The sequence below is a fragment of the Podarcis tiliguerta genome, assembly GCF_965153285.1.
Source record: "Podarcis tiliguerta genome assembly, chromosome: 9".
Taxonomy (NCBI): domain Eukaryota; kingdom Metazoa; phylum Chordata; class Lepidosauria; order Squamata; family Lacertidae; genus Podarcis; species Podarcis tiliguerta.
The window spans coordinates 76,678,795-76,695,508 of NC_139542.1; the positions used below are offsets into that span (position 1 = coordinate 76,678,795).

Genomic DNA, 16,714 nt, shown 5'->3' on the forward strand with positions numbered 1-16,714 from the left:
CGTCTGAATCTCCGCCCCCTGTACACCAGTTTAAGACTCTAGCCTTACTCCACCTCTTCCGTCTCTCCTTTCTCCTCTGGGTCCTGCTACCCCCCGGGGTTCCTTCCTTCCTGGACTCTTCCGACGCAGACGTTGACCCCCCTGAGTCCTCCCTCTCTCTTCGGCGGGCTTTAGGACCTGGCTCCCTATCCGGGCTGCCAACAGTGCCGCCCTCCTGTACATTTGAACTTGGCGCGCGCGCGCAGCCTTCAACCTTCCTCTTGACCGTTTCCTCGCTCCCCGACGGAGGCGTGGTCAATCCTCCCTCATGTTCTCCCGCTGGCAGCGCGCTGCCTGATCCCGATGCCTGGGACTCCTCCCCCCTACTGCGCTCTGGTGTGGACGCTGGTCCGGATTTCCAACTGCTGTTCTCTGAGTCCCCTCTGGCCCCTTCTTCCTGGGGTGTCCCCTAGGCACCCCCCTTGCCCTGACCATGGGAGCCCCTTTCTGTGAATCATCCGATTCACTGGAAAGACTCAGAGACCTCGGACCGTTGTCATCGCTGACATTTCCTTCAGACTCCTCCCCCTCGCTCTCCATTTCCTCTCTTCCCTGTGCCTCTGCTCCTGAACCCCTGACAATTAGCTAACGTACTTTTAGGGTTTGTCGCTTTGTGTATTGGTCGCCTAATGTCTTTGAGTGGCGGGCTATCCAGCCGCTCTATGATTTCAATAGGTGGATGCAAAGTGCTCACGTTTGTGCACACCAGATCTTTATTGTGCGCAAATTCCTTCTGTGGGTATTCTATTGCCGCCTGATTTTGGCCCAATTCTGATTCATCTAGGTATCTCATTTTATCCCATACGTCTGGTAGGGTCACCTTAGGGATATTTCTCCTTTGGGGGTATAGTTGAGTGCTCTCCTTGAAGGGTGGCACAATCTCTCTTGGTGGGAAGTTAATCTCCGCTTTAATCTGAAGATTACGTGTTGTGCTCTTTTTGTGGTCCCCTTAATAACCTCGTTGCCTGAAGCTCTCTCGGCCAGCTTATCTCTTAGCTTGTCTAGTCTTCCCAAGATGTCAGTTTGTATTAATGGTGGGAACATCCAGAATTGGTCAATTAGGATATTTTCTTCCATAGTAAAGAAATCCTCACCTTTGCTCACAAGGCATTGCGGATTCTGTTTGTCAGGCCAGAATTTTGGGAGTTATTTCCCCTTTCTAAGGTTTGCCTGCTTAGTTTTCAAGAGGGGGCTCAAAGGAGCCTTATTTTCAAAGAGCCTAAGTATTATTATCCGTGCTTTTAAAAAGGCAGGTCTTGACCTAAAAACGAACTTGGCCAGGTTCTGATCCCTAAAAGTGGTCAGTGCTCTCACTGAGTGACCATCATAATGTAGATATTCCACCGAGGTGATATCATTAAAATTAACCATTCCTGGCAGAATGTAATTTAGGCTAGATACAAAGTTCATTATTCGTTGTTTCCCTGTAAGGAAGCCCTTAGGCTTCGAGAAGTTCGTGATTACAAATTTTAGGGGATTTAGGATCAGATTCCAATCTCTTTCCTGTCTGGAGGCTTGCCAGGACTGAAGGGGGGTATCATCTATACTGCACGCTTCCTCTTCCCCGCTGTTCGATCTGCTGAGTGTTTTATTGCCTTCATAAGTAGAGGCCTCTACTTTCGCAGTATCGGGTTTGTTAAATAGTTGGTTGTCCAGGGACTGAGTTGTTACTTCTGCCTTCCCGCTTGCTACTGGAGTCGGCCTTGGCGACTCCTCCTTAGCCGGTTGCTGTGCAGCTATCTTTGTTTCTCTCTTTTTACCCTTCTTTTTACTGCCCCGTGTGGTTGATTTGTTTTTTTTTATATGATATTTTTTATTTTAACAATCACTAAACAGACAATACAAACAAATACAAAAAAGAAAGAAGAAAAAACAACACTTACAGACAGTATAAAATACAGTGTACAAGAAAAAATAAAAGAAAAAATTAAAAACAATAATTGTGTCTTTGCATTATTTAACATTAACCTGGGTCTGCGACTTCCCCAGTCCTTCTCACTCTGTATTCTATATCTTATATTCTGACAGTAAATTCTTTCCCTCTGTCATATCTTTAGTTCAAATTAATCTTGGTATCTTTACATAATTACATTTCCATATGTCTAAAACATTAGTCTTTCTTAATCATTAAGTTTTTATGCTAATATTTCTTTTAAATTCAATCTGATGTCCTCAAACATTCTTTATCATATGATGTTTCTGTAGATAGTCTTTAAACTTCCTCCAATCTTCCTCCACCGTCTCTTCTCCCTGGTCTCTGATTCTGCCAGTCATTTCTGCTTGTTCCATGTAGTCAATAACCTTCATTTGCCATTCTTCCAGCGTGGGTAGTTCTTGCGTCTTCCAATACTGTGTGATGAGCACTCTTGCTGCTGTTGTAGCATACATAAAAAATGTCCTGTCCTTCACCTGAACCTGTTGGTTGACCATACCCAGGAGAAAGGCTTCTGGGTTCTTTCTAAATGTGTATTTAAACACCTTTTTCAATTCATTGTATATCATCTCCCAGAAGGACTTAATCCTTGGGCATGTCCACCAAAGGTGGAAAAAGGTACCTTCAGATTCTTTACACTTCCAACATTTATTATCGGGCATATGGTAAATTTTTGCTAGCTTGACTGGTGTCATGTACCATCTGTAAATCATTTTCATTATGTTTTCTCTTAGGGCATTACATGCCGTAAACTTTATTCCAGTGGTCCATAACCGTTCCCAGTCAGCAAACATTATATTATGACCAACATCTTGTGCCCATTTAATCATTACTGATTTCACTTCCTCATCCTGTGTATTCCATTTCAGCAGCAAATTATACATTCTTGACAGTATCTTAGTTTTGGGTTCTAGCAATTCTGTTTCCAATTTTGATTTTTCCACCTGGAAGCCAATTTTTCTATCCATTTTAAATGCCTCCATTATTTGATGATAATGAAGCCAATCTCGGACTTTGCTTTTTAATTTATCAAAACTCTGTAATTTCAATTTATCTCCGTCTTGTTCTAAAATCTCCCAATATTTTGGCCAGTTGGCCTCCATATTGAGTTTCTTTAAAGCTTTTGCTTCCATTGGAGATAACCACCTTGGAGTTTTGTTTTCCAAAAGATCTTTATATCTAGTCCATACATTAAACAGTGCTTTCCTGACAATGTGAATTTTGAACATTCTGTGCACTTTAACCTTGTCATACCATAAATATGCATGCCAACCAAACACATTATTAAATCCTTCTAAATCCAGTACATCTGTATTCTCAAGAAGTAGCCATTCTTTCAGCCAGCAGAAAGCTGCTGCTTCATAATAAAGTTTTAAGTCCAGCAGGGCAAAGCCCCCTCTTTCCTTTGCATCTGTTAATATTTTAAATTTTATTCTTGGCTTTTTGCCCTGCCAGACAAATCTAGATATGTCTTTCTGCCACTTCTTGAAACAGTCTGTTTTGTCAATAATCTGCAATGTCCGGAATAAAAATAACATTCTTGGCAATACATTCATCTTTATCACAGCAATACATCCTAAAAGTGAGAGTTTCAAATTAGACCATATATCTAGATCCTTTTTTATCTCCGTCCAACATTTATCATAGTTATCCTTAAATAAGTTCCCGTTTTTAGCAGTCATGGTAATTCCCAAGTATTTTACTTTTTTCACCACTGTCAAGCCTGTCTCATTCTGAAACCTTTCATTTTCAATTTCTGTTAAATTTTTTGTCAAAACCTTAGTTTTTGTTTTATTTAATTTAAAACCTGCCAATTGGCCAAATTCTTGAATCAATTCTAAAACTTTTTTCACACTAGATTCTGGCTCCTGTAATGTCAAAACCAAGTCATCTGCAAAAGCTCTTAATTTATACTGTTTAGCTCCGACCTGTATCCCTTTGACCAATTGGTCCTTTCTAATCATATTCAGCAACACCTCCAGAACTGATATAAAGAGCAAAGGGGAGATAGGGCAACCTTGTCGTGTTCCTTTTTCTATTCTGAACTCCTCTGTCAAAACATTATTAACAATTAATTTGGCTTTTTGTTCAGAATAGATTGCTCCTATACCATTTTCAAATTCTTGGCCTACCCCCATGCCATGGAGATTCTTCTTCATAAAGCCCCAAGAAATGTTGTCAAAGGCTTTCTCCGCGTCCACAAATATCAAAGCCACTTTTGTGTTTATATTTTCCTGTAGAAGTTCCAAAATGTCAATTATATTCCTTACATTGTCTGATAGATGCCTTCCTGGGAGAAAGCCTGCTTGGTCCTTATGAATCTCCTCTATTAAAACTTTCTTCAGTCTTCTAGCCAAAATGTCTGCAAATATTTTGTAATCCACATTAAGCAGTGATATGGGCCGGTAGTTCTTAAGTTGGTGTTTTTCCAATTCTGTCTTTGGTATAAGAGTCACAAAAGCTTCTTTCCACGTTTCTGGAGCCCTTTTCCCCTGAAGTATTTCATTACATACTTCCTTTAGGGGTTGAATTAACCAGTCTTTCAATGATTTATAATATCTTGCAGTCAGCCCATCAGGTCCTGGAGATTTGCCTAACTGCATATTTTGAATGGCACTCTCGACCTCTTGTTCTGTTATCCTACATCTCAGTTTGGATTTATTTTCTTGAGATATTTTTGGTAGCCCATTTACTTTCAAGAATTCTTCTGTCTCTGTGTCTTTCTGTGGTTGTTGAGAATAAAGCTGTTTAAAATATTTTTGAAAAGCACTCCTGATCTCGGTAGGATGCTGTAAAGTTTTTCCTTCCACTTCCAAATTTGTAATAATATTCATTTTCTGCCTCTTCTTTATTTGCCATGCCAATAACTTTCCACATTTATTTGCCGATTCAAATGTTCTTTGTCTCATTTGTCTGATCTTCCATTCAATCTCTTGGTTTATCATTTGCATATACTGTACTTGGTACAGCTTTATCTCTCTTAATATTTCTTGTGACTTTGGTTTTGATCTCAATCTCTTTTCACCTTCCTTGATCTTTTCCAAGATCTTTTCTCTTTTTTCCTGTTGTAATCTTTTCTTAAGTGCGTTTTGTTGTATCAAAAATCCTCTCATAACGGCTTTGCTTGCGTCCCAAATGGTTCTTTTCTCCACCGTAGTATTCAAATTTATCTCGAAGTAATCTTTCAAAGTTTTCTGGGCCTTCTTAACAAATTCCTCATCTCTAAAAAGAGAGTCATTCATCCTCCATCTAAAGGAACCAGCTGGTTGTAAGTTCATTACCATCTTTACTGCATTATGGTCGGAGCAAGTCTTTGGGCAGATTTCCACTTTTTTTGTTTTCGGTGCCAGTCCTCTAGTGATCCATATTTGGTCAATTCTAGTCCAAGTCTTTTTGGCTTCAGAATAGAAGGTTCCCTCTCTTTCTAAGGGGTTCTTAGTTCTCCAGATGTCAATCAGGTCTAAATTGTCAGTCAGTTCAAAAAAGGTTTTCGGTAGTCTCCCATCATTGGTGACTACTTGTCTTTGTGCCTTTGTTGAAACTACTCCATTCATATCTCCCATCAAAATCACATTGTAATCCATATAGTCCAACAATGTCTCATGCAACCTTTTGAAGAACTCTGATTTTCCCTCATTAGGCGCATATACGCCCACTATCAAATATTTTTGTCCATGATGTTGGATTTCTATTGCCAAATATCTTCCTTGCTCGTCCTTTAGAACAAATTTTGGTGACAGGTTCTCCTTAGCATAAATTACAACTCCTCTTTTTTTAACTTTGTCTGATGAGATGAATTCTTGGCCCAATTTTTTTGTTAATTAAAATTTTTTGATGGAGCCTAGTCACATGAGTTTCTTGTAAGCAAATCAAATCTAATTGCTCTTTTTTTAATATATGAAATATAGATTTCCTCCTCTGACCCGAGTTCAAACCATTACAATTCCAGCTCAAAAGTTGCAAAGACATGTTGTATTTGTTACTGTTCTATTCCTCCAGATGCTTCTGATAACTTCTCCTCTTCCGATCCCGGTGGTGTCTTGTTGTCCAAGTTCAAATTCAATATTGCTTCCGCGGTCTTTTTCCTTCTTTCCTCTATCAGATCTACAGTTCCTTTCTGTAGGTCCTCCCCGTAGGCCTCCAAAAACTGTTTCTGTCTTCCACTGATTTTATTTTTATCTTTCTTCCTTTAAAGTTGAAAGAAAGTCATTCTGGAAATTCCCACCTGAAGATAATGTTGTTCCCCCTCAACTGGGCAACCAAATCTTTGTATCTGGCTCTGAGGTCAAGAAGATGCTTTGGGATATCCTTGAAAATTTCAGCTCTAGACTGGGAAATTCCTAAGGGTTTTTGAAAATGCAGTCCCAGGATCTTATCCCTTTCTTCTTTGGATCTTAACGTAACCAAACAGTCTCTGATTTTGATCCTTTTATTTGTTTTTCCCAGTCGAAAAGCACTTAATATTTTAAATTCTTCTTTTTCCGAGTCCAATTCCCAAAATTTTTCAAATTCTTGTGTCAGGAGGTCCCGTAGGCTCTCTTTCTCAATTTCTGGCACACCTCTGATCCTCAGATTAATCTGCTTGTCCTTCAATTCGATCATAGAAAACCTAGCTCTATAATCCTCAAGTTGCCTGTTCATAGGTGGTAGTTTCTCCTCTGTAGCAGCCACAGCCTCTCTAGCTTCCTCGACAATCTTTCTTGTTTTTACAGAGTCCTCCAATAATAATTTAATTGAATCCGTATTCTGTCTTATACTGATCGTATTCTGATCTATTTTAGAAGATGCTTCTGCAATCCCCTTGTTCGTTTCTGCCACTTGTTTTTTTGTTTCTGCCACCTCTTTTTTCGTTTCTGCCACCTCTTCTGTTAATTTATCAATAGCTCCTTGCAGTCTAGCAAAACCTGCGCTAATCAGCTCATCAGTCGATGACATTCCCTTTCCTTTCGGTTGTACAGTGGCACCTCCTGTTGGATCTAAGGATCCTCTTCTTCCTGGCAAGAAATATTTGCCTGCTCTTGTAGTCTTTTCCTGATAAAATTCTCCTTTTCCTTCTTTTTCTGCCATAAGATATACTTTCCCACAGTCAGGCTGCAGCTGCACTTGTTATCAGTTCCAAAACCCAAACAGTTAAGAAGTTACAGTGGGAAGTTACAGTGGAAAGTTACCAGGGAACTTTGTAACAATGTCCATGCCCACCAGGGGGACCCAGGAATCCCAAAGTCAGATGAAATAAAGTAACCTTTAACTTCCTCTTAGAGCAATATTGTATAAATGTTTTAAGATTAAAGTTCTAATTGTAGCAGTTCCAGCTCAGTTACAAGTATTTTCTCCTTTTAAAAGCAGTCCGCAATCCCTTCCTGAGGCTTGCGCTTCCAATTTTGACAGCTTAGGACCTGGGTGCCTGAGCGGTGGTTCCACTGCAGCAGCCTCTTTCCGTCCGAAAGCAAAAGTCTTTTTCAACTCTCCCCTCCTTCTCCTTGTCGGGGGGGGGATCTGATCCTTCCCAAGGCTTCAGATTAGTTATTCCAGTCCCTTCTTTTGAGATATTAGTAACACAGTTTTTACTTTTTACTATTTACAGAGCGGAAGGCTGACTTCCTGTTTAAACCTTTCCGCTTCAAATCAAATCTTTCCAAGTAAAATTTAAAGTCCCGATTTTCTTCCAATTTTCCGAATTTAATTCCTTTAAATTTGCTTTGTTTTACTCACGATTGTTCTGTTTTGTAATCCGAATTGTAACAAGAAGAGGTTGAGTGCTCTCCGATCCCGGCAATGCGACGTCACTCAAAGAAGGTAGCGATAGCCTCGCAGCACCGCGCTGGCCCCCCCTCCGAACTCCGGGGCTGTTTTCTCGTCCCGGAGACGTTCTGGAGCCGCGCTGTTGGTGCCCACCGAGTCCCACGGCCGCAGGCTTCCTCCGCCTACGGTTTGAAGGGGTTTCCGTGTTGCCGTAGCGGTAAAACCCCGTCCTTCTAAGAGCTCTTCCTCTGAGAGTCAGAGGAAGTCAGCCATGACCGATGGCGCTCAAACCCGGAAGTCCGTGTGGTTGATTTGTTTGGGGCCGAGGGAAGAAGTTTAAACAATTTCTGCCAATGTGTGCTTCGATTACTGCGGGTGTACTTGGCTTTCCTTGTTGTTTTGATATTTTTACTTTTCTTCACTTTTACCCTTGAGTTATATCTTTGCAGGTTCTTATTTATTGCTGGTTTGTTCGTCCCCACTAGCTCAACTGTTTTATGTTCTTGGGGCATATCATTTAATTTTATCTCTTTTGATTGAGATATAAAATTTTCTACTAACGTCAGCAGTAGCCCATTTGTTATTGTTAGATAATTTTTTATGTTGGCTAGATCAATATTTATTGCTAGGGAGTAATCCAAAGGGCGGCCGTCACTCAGTTCTGTTTGAGAGTATTTTGAGATAAGTAACTGGTTTTGATGGGTTGATGTAATTTCTTCTGTGGGCAGCTGTTCCTTAGTAATAGAGGTATTTCCCTCCTGAAATTCCTCGGCTACAGCTAGTTCCTGTGCTAGGCTGCATGGGGAGTTAATATTTCCAGTATCTTGATATATCTCTTTAAAATAAGGCGTCCAATCAAGAACAGTAAGAGAGGAGGGTATTACTTCATAAAGAATTGGTTCTTTTTGTGGACTCTTAGCCTCCTCCATCTTTGGAAAGTAATTTGTGATTTTGCTTTGTCTATTACCAGGACCCAGTGGGCTGGTTGCCGAGTCAGGGAGTATCCCCAACTCCTTATATGTTCTTCTAGTAAAAACCATGTTAAGAGTTGTCTTAATATAGAGAGAGGGCAGTTGACCCCGGATGCGACTGCCTTGAATTGGGGGGCAAGTGAGGATATCAATCTGTATTCCCACCTGCTCTCTGTAGCAGCTTTCTGATATGCTCCTCAACAACCTCAGTATATTTCTCTATTTTAGGTTCTCTGCTTTTAGATCTTGGCGATTGTCCTAAGCCTGTAGTTTTCACCTCAATCATGCGACCAGCGCTATTTCACAAATGCTGCAACCTAATCAAAATATAATAATAAAAACAATGCTGCCAGAAGGACAGCAATAATAGAACGACTAAAAACTACATTAAAATTAAAATTGCCTTATTTAGGCAATTTATGTGCCGCTGGAAGAGAATAATAGTGGAATTTGGCTATAGCACATGTACAGCTATGATAACCTTGTATTTCGGGCCCTAGCTTAGTCTTTAAAGGCCATCTCCCACCGCCCTATGCTGAACGAAGGATATCCAAGAGCTCCAGAGGGGAAACTTTCTGTGGGCTTTCTGTGGGCTGATTCACTGATTCCTTCTAAGCAGTCTTTCAGGGGCCTACCACATAAGGCGGGGCACAGAGCGATATCTTGCTGAAGCCGGTTTTCCAAACCTCCAGAGGGTCCTATCCAATACACTGTTATAGAGTTATTATGTAGATTAAAAACTTCCTGTAAAAATCTCAGGATGCCTTCACCAGGAGTCTCTGAAAGTATAAATGCTGGTCTCCTCAGAACAGTTTGTTAAAATGAAGAGTCTTTCCAGCTACTGCACTTCCTCTTCGGCTGTGAAGCAGGAATGTTGTCCCCAGCTAGTTCACACAGCCCCCCCAGCTGGGTGGGGGACAATCAGTTGAGTTAACCCCCGAATCTCCAAGCTTTATCTTTCTCTGTGTTCAACAGAGCTGGGTGTCTATGGGCCAGTCTCAAAGCAGGACTCACAGTCGTGACTCTCCTTACCCTCCTTCCCCAGGCACCGCTGGACGGATAGGCGGCTCGCAGTTCTGTCTTTAGGCCTCTTCTCTCTCTGCTCTCAGTTCAGGCAGTTCAGGCAACAGCGTTCTCTCCTCTCTGGCAACCTTCCCCCAGCAGCTGATAAGGAGGGAGGGAGGGAGCAGCTGAAGCTCACAGAGCCAAAAGGAATTATAACAGTGCTCAGAGTCTTTAAAAAGTTTTCCATTTGTTAAAAATTGGCATCCGGAGGGCAATTAAGATAAGGTTTTAAAAGAATAAAAATGAGCGCCGGAGAGCGTGCTTTGCCTCGGCGCCATCTTGGAGAGATCCTCCACATGCCAAACTCGAAAAATATAATTGAGAAAAGACATTTTAAGGAAAATTCATCAGAAACTATTCACTTTGGTTGTTGTTAGTGGCTGTGGACATGCCATAACATTACAGCACATGACTCCTTCCCCCCAGAGAATCATGGGAACTGTAGTTGACCTCTAAACACAGTGCTATAGGTCCCAGTGCAACACATGACTGGCTTATCCTAGAGATCACTGTGTGCAAAATTTGCGATGCCACTTGAGCCTAATATTTACCCTGCAATGCCAACCACCTTTGCCCAGGACAATGTACGACCCCCTGGACTCAGCTCTTCAAAAATTATTAGAATTTGGACTAAGAAACAGGAGCGCTCTGGAAAGAAGGATATTTTAAAAAGACCGGAAGATCAGAATTATGAAATTGGGGGGAAACTTGAAAAAATATTTTAAAAACTCTTCCAAAAATCCCTTTTAAAGAATCAAGTCTTTAAAAAAAAGTCCTAAAAAAGTCTTTAAAAGAATCCTTTCCAAAAAATTTAAAAATTGTACAGTAGCCCCTTAGAGGTAGCTAGTTGGTCTACCTACCTGAATCTGGGGGGAAACAAGAGAGAAGAACGCAGGAACAAGTGAAAGAAACTTTCTCCCGACAGCGAGAACATGGAAAGGCCTCCCCAAAGTTTTTAGTTTGGAATGTATAATTGGCTTTATTGTTTGTATTATGATGTGGCAAGATTTGATTTGATTTGATTTGTTATCAATTGGAATGTTACTAATGGAGAATTAATTTTAAAAATATTTAAATATATATATATATTCAATCCATTAATAAGTTCTTAGTTCATCTTCAGTGAAGGTTTGCTGGATCATAAATCAGCAAATAGAATGTAAATAGAAAAAGAGATGAGCAAGAGGTCTCCTTTCCACTGACATCATCATTCCATCATGTTGTCATAGTGCTGTGACCTCATGTCTCCAGGGGCTTGGGGGCCCTTAGCAACGCTGGTACACAGTGACCTCCATAGAGAGTGAGTGTGTTTTCTTTTTCTCCCCAAAGTCATGTGGTATATTTAGCTTTAATTTGGCATTTGTGTTCCCTTTTAATAAGAATAAGAATAAGAATGAGAATTTTTTTATTTGTATCCTGCCCTCCCCGGCTGAGGCCGGGCTCAGAGCGGCTAACATCATAAAAAAAACCCAGGAAGGACCTTTTAGGCAGAATTTTGTTCCAAAGCCGGAACCATTCAGCTCTTTCAGGGGCTGGCCAGGGTAAAATGTAGAAATTGGAGACAGAGGCCTGTTCAGAGCTACTTGTGGTGGTGTCATTACAACCCATGGAATTCCTTACTAATTAAATGTCTCCCTGATTTCACAAGAGGAATAACCATGCTCTATATAGCTCGTGTCTGGGAAAAGGTGGCATTTTCCCAAGGTCTTACCATGAGGGTGCAGTAAATGAGAATTGGCCCCTAACAGCTTGCTTGGTTCCCTCCCCTGTAAGTTTTAGGCTCACTCACCCTTTTTCTCTGGGATGCGGTGCAGGCCGTGATTTGGGCTGACTTCCCAGAGAGCCTCTGTTGTAAATAAAAATTGCCCTTTTTTCCCTTATGGGGTATCCAAGAGCCCATATAGAGTCCTTACATAGGTTCCCTATTGGTAGGAGAAAATAACAGAGGCCAACCAGAGAATATTGAGAAGCAAGGCAGCTAGTAAGCTTGATTTTTATTGATCTGTTGCAACAGGGTGCTCCCCTCACCCGCAGGAGAGACGAGGAACCCAGAACAATGGTGCGCAAGGCCTTATATGGACTCTTGAAATTGCCACCCTGTAGACCAAGACCACCCCCTGGAACACTACACATATATCACAGAAGGGGTGTAACCTAAGACCACCCCTCAGATACATCACACCTACATCACAGAAAAGGTGGTCTAAACAGAAATTTAATGTTGTTTTTGTCCTTGTTTATCTCCTGTCTGGCAGGTTACTTGATTGGATTGCCTGGGGAGCCTGGCCAGTCTTTTGTAATGATAAATACTTAGTTCCTGGGCCAGGTCACAGGCTCACACCCTATTCAAACACAGACATACCCTTAAGACAGGATTTGTGAAGGAAAAGACAATGGGGAGGCTTTTCTAGTTTGACCTTGCAGAGAAAACATTTGCTCAGTTTAGGAATCAAAATGGCTTCAGGTCGGTCTTCCTGTGCTGATCTATGTACGTGCACCTATCACACCATCACATGAGCGGTGTGAGTTCTTAAACCACATTTTAAATGACACACAGCATTACCAAACCAATAAACAGAATATCCAGTCAATCTTCAGTACCTATAAAAGAACTTCAGGGATAGGACCAGAAGCATTGGCCTCATCCTTAGGATCAGAAGCTGAGGCTCCCACAGATGAGTTGTTGTTTTCAACACAACAAAGCCACTTCCGAACCTGGCGAGGAGTTGGGGTTGCGGGCTTCACGCCCACTCCATGTGCGTAGGGGCTGGTTCCAGCCCCCGCGAGACCGAGGGAATCCCGACCGCGTAGTCAACCCAGCCAGCCAATCGGGTGGCTGGGGGGTGTAGCCTGCCCTATTTAGGGCCGGCGCGGCCGGGGCTCGCCCTCTTTTCACCTTGCCAGCCATCCCGCTTTGGTTTGTATTAAGGTTCTTTTGTCTCTTGCTTACCTTTTCTTTAGGCTGTGTATCTCAATTCCTTTGGGCCTTCTGTGATCGATTTTCACTTGGAGTTACCTGCGCATCGGTGTTGTGCCTCCCATCGGATTGTCTGCCTCAAGCCCGCCCGTGCCCCAGGCAGCCGCTTCGGCAGCCAGAGCCATTTAGCTCCGGAACAGCAGGGCTGAAAACGCGCCGGAAAACCCCATCGGCCGGGTGTTCCCTTCTCTCTGGGTGGCTTCTCTGCAGCGGAGCTTTGCGGAACGCGGTTTCTACGTTCAGTGCCAGCCCATCGCCATTTAGTCCTTTTTCTTGGAAGCGCACAGCTCGCCCGACGGAACAGGTTTGGCTGGGGGTTCTTATTTCTAGCCGCATTCGCAGGGTGGTGGGGCACCTTTAACGTTTGTGGGGGGCTTGGTGGAGCAAAAGGAGGGAGGCTTAAAAGGACACGTCTTTGTCACTACCCCTTTGCATTTGGTACTGGCCGCGTTGCCTTTGCGTTCCAACGGTTGCTTCTTCACCATTATACCTTTCCAGACTTCCAGATCGGATTTTACCTCTTTAGATAGGCGAACCCTGTGATGGGGTGACCGCAAGCCTGCTGACAACCTCGCGAGGCGGCCGCAAAATGGGCGGCCAGGGGAAACCACTCGGCAAGCAAAGTTCAAATGGCCTAACAACGACTGAATCTGCCTGAGTGTAACTTTTCTTAGAGGGAGAGGTGCTGAATGAGGTCCCTAAGCGCAACCAATTTTTCACTAGGAAGTTTTGAGGTTTGGGCGACTGTGTCCAACTCAATGCCTAGGTATACCATAGTTGTAGCTGGGCCCTCCATTTTATCTTTTTTATCCATTTCAAGTCTCCAGGGCCAGATGAACTGCATCCAAGAGTATTAAAAGAACTGGCAGATGTGATCTCAGAACCACTGGCAATCATCTTTGAGAATTCCTGGAGAACAGGCGAAGTCCCAGCAGACTGGAGGAGGGCAAATGTTGTCCCTATTTTCAAAAAGGGGAAAAGAGAGGACCCAAATAATTACCGCCCAGTCAGTCTGACATCAATACCAGGGAAGATTCTGGAGCAGATCATTAAGCAAACAATCTGTGAGCACCTAGAAAGGAATGCTGTGATCACCAATAGTCAGCATGGATTTCTGAAAAATAAGTCATGTCAGACGAACCTGATCTCATTTTTTGACAGAATTACAAGCCTGGTAGATGAAGGGAACGCAGTGGATGTAGCCTACCTTGATTTCAGCAAGGCATTTGACAAGGTGCCCCATGATATTCTTGTAAAGAAGCTGGTAAAATGTGGTCTTGACTATGCTACCACTCAGTGGATTTGTAACTGGCTGACTGACCGGACCCAAAGGGTGCTCATCAATGGTTCCTCTTCATCCTGGAGAAGAGTGACTAGTGGGGTGCCACAGGGTTCTGTCTTGGTCCCGGTCTTATTCAACATCTTTATCAACGACTTGGATGATGGTCTCAAGGGCATCCTGATCAAATTTGCAGATGACACCAAACTGGGAGGGGTGGCTAACACCCCAGAAGACAGGATGACACTTCAAAACGACCTTGACAGATTAGAGAACTGGGCCAAAACAAACAAGATGAATTTTAACAGGGAGAAATGTAAAGTATTGCACTTGGGCAAAAAAAATGAGAGGCACAAATACAAGATGGGTGACACCTGGCTGGAGAGCAGTACATGTGAAAAGGATCTAGGAGTCTTGGTTGACCACAAACTTGACATGAGCCAACAGTGCGACGTGGCAGCTAAAAAAAGCCAATGCAATTCTGGGCTGCATCAATAGGAGTATAGCATATAGATCAAGGGAAGTTATAGTGCCACTGTATTCTGCTCTGGTCAGACCTCACCTGGAGTACTGTGTCCAGTTCTGGGCACCACAGTTCAAGAAGGACACTGACAAACTGGAACGTGTCCAGAGGAGGGCAACCAAAATGGTCAAAGGCCTGGAAACGATGCCTTATGAGGAACGGCTAAGGGAGCTGGGCATGTTTAGCCTGGAGAAGAGGAGGTTCAGGGGTGATATGATAGCCATGTTCAAATATATAAAAGGATGTCACATAGAGGAGGGAGAAAGGTTGTTTTCTGCTGCTCCAGAGAAGCGGACACGGAGCAATGGATCCAAACTACAAGAAAGAAGATTCCACCTAAACATTAGGAAGAACTTCCTGACAGTAAGAGCTGTTCGACAGTGGAATTTGCTGCCAAGGAGTGTGGTGGAGTCTCCTTCTTTGGAGGTCTTTAAGCAGAGGCTTGACAACCATATGTCAGGAGTGCTCTGATGGTGTTTCCTGCTTGGCAGGGGGTTGGACTCGATGGCCCTTGTGGTCTCTTCCAACTCTATGATTCTATGATTCTATGATTCTATGATTCTATGATCTGCAGCCAAAGGTACTCCCAGCTCTCCTGCTAAAGATGTGAAGGCTTCGAGAAGGGCCAAGCACTTATGCCTACTATCAGCTACGAGAATAAAGTCATCCAAGTAGTGCGACACACCCTCAGAGCCTGTTCTAAAACGAAGCGCCCAGTCCAAAAAGGTACTAAATGCCTCAAAGGCTGCACAGGCCACTGAGTAACCCATAGGCATTGCTTTGTCTACAAAGTATTCCCCCTCAAATTTAAAACCCAGCCACCGGAAATCTTCCGGGTGGACTGGCAGGAGTCGGAAAGCAGACTCTATGTCACATTTCGCCAGCAACACGCCTTTTCCAAATTTGCGAATAAGTTTAACCACTTGGTCAAAGGAGGCATACCTCACAGAGCAAAGTTCCTGAGGTATCACATCATTGACGGACCCTCCCTTTGGGTACGATAGGTTGTGAATCATGCGAAACTTACTGGGTGCCTTTTTGGGGACGATGCCTAATGGGGATATATGCAAACCCTCTACCCTCCCTGCCCTAATTTCTTTAAGTATTTTCTTGCGCGCCACTTCGGGCATCTCTCTAACTGATTTCTGATTTGGTGGATCACCTGAATTGGGGGGGGGGGGAAGCAACTGGGATCCTCAAACCTAAACTAAAACCTTTCCAGAGAAATAATGCAGCTGTTCTGTTGGGATAGAGATCCAAAAGGGTTTTTAAGGCTCACGTACCCTTTTTCTCTGGGATGCGGTGCAGGCCGTGATTGGGGCTGACTTCCCAGAGAGCCATCACATGAGCGGTGTGAGTTGTTCAACCACATTTTAAATGACATACAGCATTACCAAACCAATAAACAGAATATCCAATCAATCTTCAGTACCTATAAAAGAACTTCAGGGATAGGACCAGAAGCATTAGCTTCATCCTTAGGATCAGAAGCTGAGGCTCCCACAGATGAGTTGTTGTTTTCAACACAACAAAAGGGATGGCGTTTCACTCCTGCATCTGCTGGAGACCCCCCCCCTTTCCAACTAACTGAAAGTACAACCTGGGAATATACACAGAAGCCCAAATGATTATTTGGAGGCGGAACAGGTACTGCTCGCAGCTGATGGGGTGCGGCTCTTCCCATGCGCCAGCTTCTTTAGAGTGGATCGGTGTCCTGAAGTGACTGTCTGTTGTCCATGCCTTCCCCTTTCTCTGGGGGGGGGGGAGGAGCCAGGGAGTGAAGGAGGTGAGGACAGGTGACCCCACCTAGGCCCGAAGTCACCTCAGGCCTCAAAAAACCAAATTTCCCCTTTCTCTCGTCTAAAACAGCTTTTCTCTGCTCTTCTCTGCTTTCTCACAAGATGCTGCTGCATAAGCAAAAGGTTATTTTTTATCAGTACAAGAAGGCTTCAAAAAGCTAATGAATAGGCTCTGTCACTGCCAGGAAAAAGCAGGTCTGGGAACTAAGTCTTATCTCATCCAGTTGCAACACATCTTGGACACGCTGAATGCAAGGCTTCTCAGTCCCCTTGGCTTCTCATCCCCCTTTCCTGGGAAGGGCGCCAAGAGTCCCAAGAGTCCCAGGACAGGAGCTTTCTGTTCATGCTCAGGGAAACTCATGAGGCAGGACTCCTGAGGAGGGGGA

At 43.3% G+C, this 16,714-nt stretch overlaps 2 protein-coding genes across 3 annotated transcripts in view; both read left to right on the forward strand.

The window, feature by feature from the left end:
• LOC310657917 (trypsin-like) overlaps positions 1-12,888 on the forward strand; it is a 30,571-nt gene extending 17,683 nt beyond the window's left edge. For both annotated transcript variants that reach the window (XM_083399181.1, XM_083399182.1), the window contains exon 3: positions 12,712-12,888. In XM_083399181.1, the coding sequence (XP_083255307.1) occupies positions 12,712-12,876 (165 nt within the window). In that variant the 3' untranslated portion in view covers positions 12,877-12,888. The remainder of the gene's footprint in view (positions 1-12,711) is intronic.
• Positions 12,888-16,714, forward strand: part of LOC310657870 (maestro heat-like repeat family member 5) — a 54,436-nt gene continuing 50,609 nt past the window's right edge. Inside the window, exon 1 of the mRNA XM_083399023.1 lies at positions 12,888-13,031. The gene's annotated coding sequence lies outside the window, so the exon portion shown is untranslated. The remainder of the gene's footprint in view (positions 13,032-16,714) is intronic.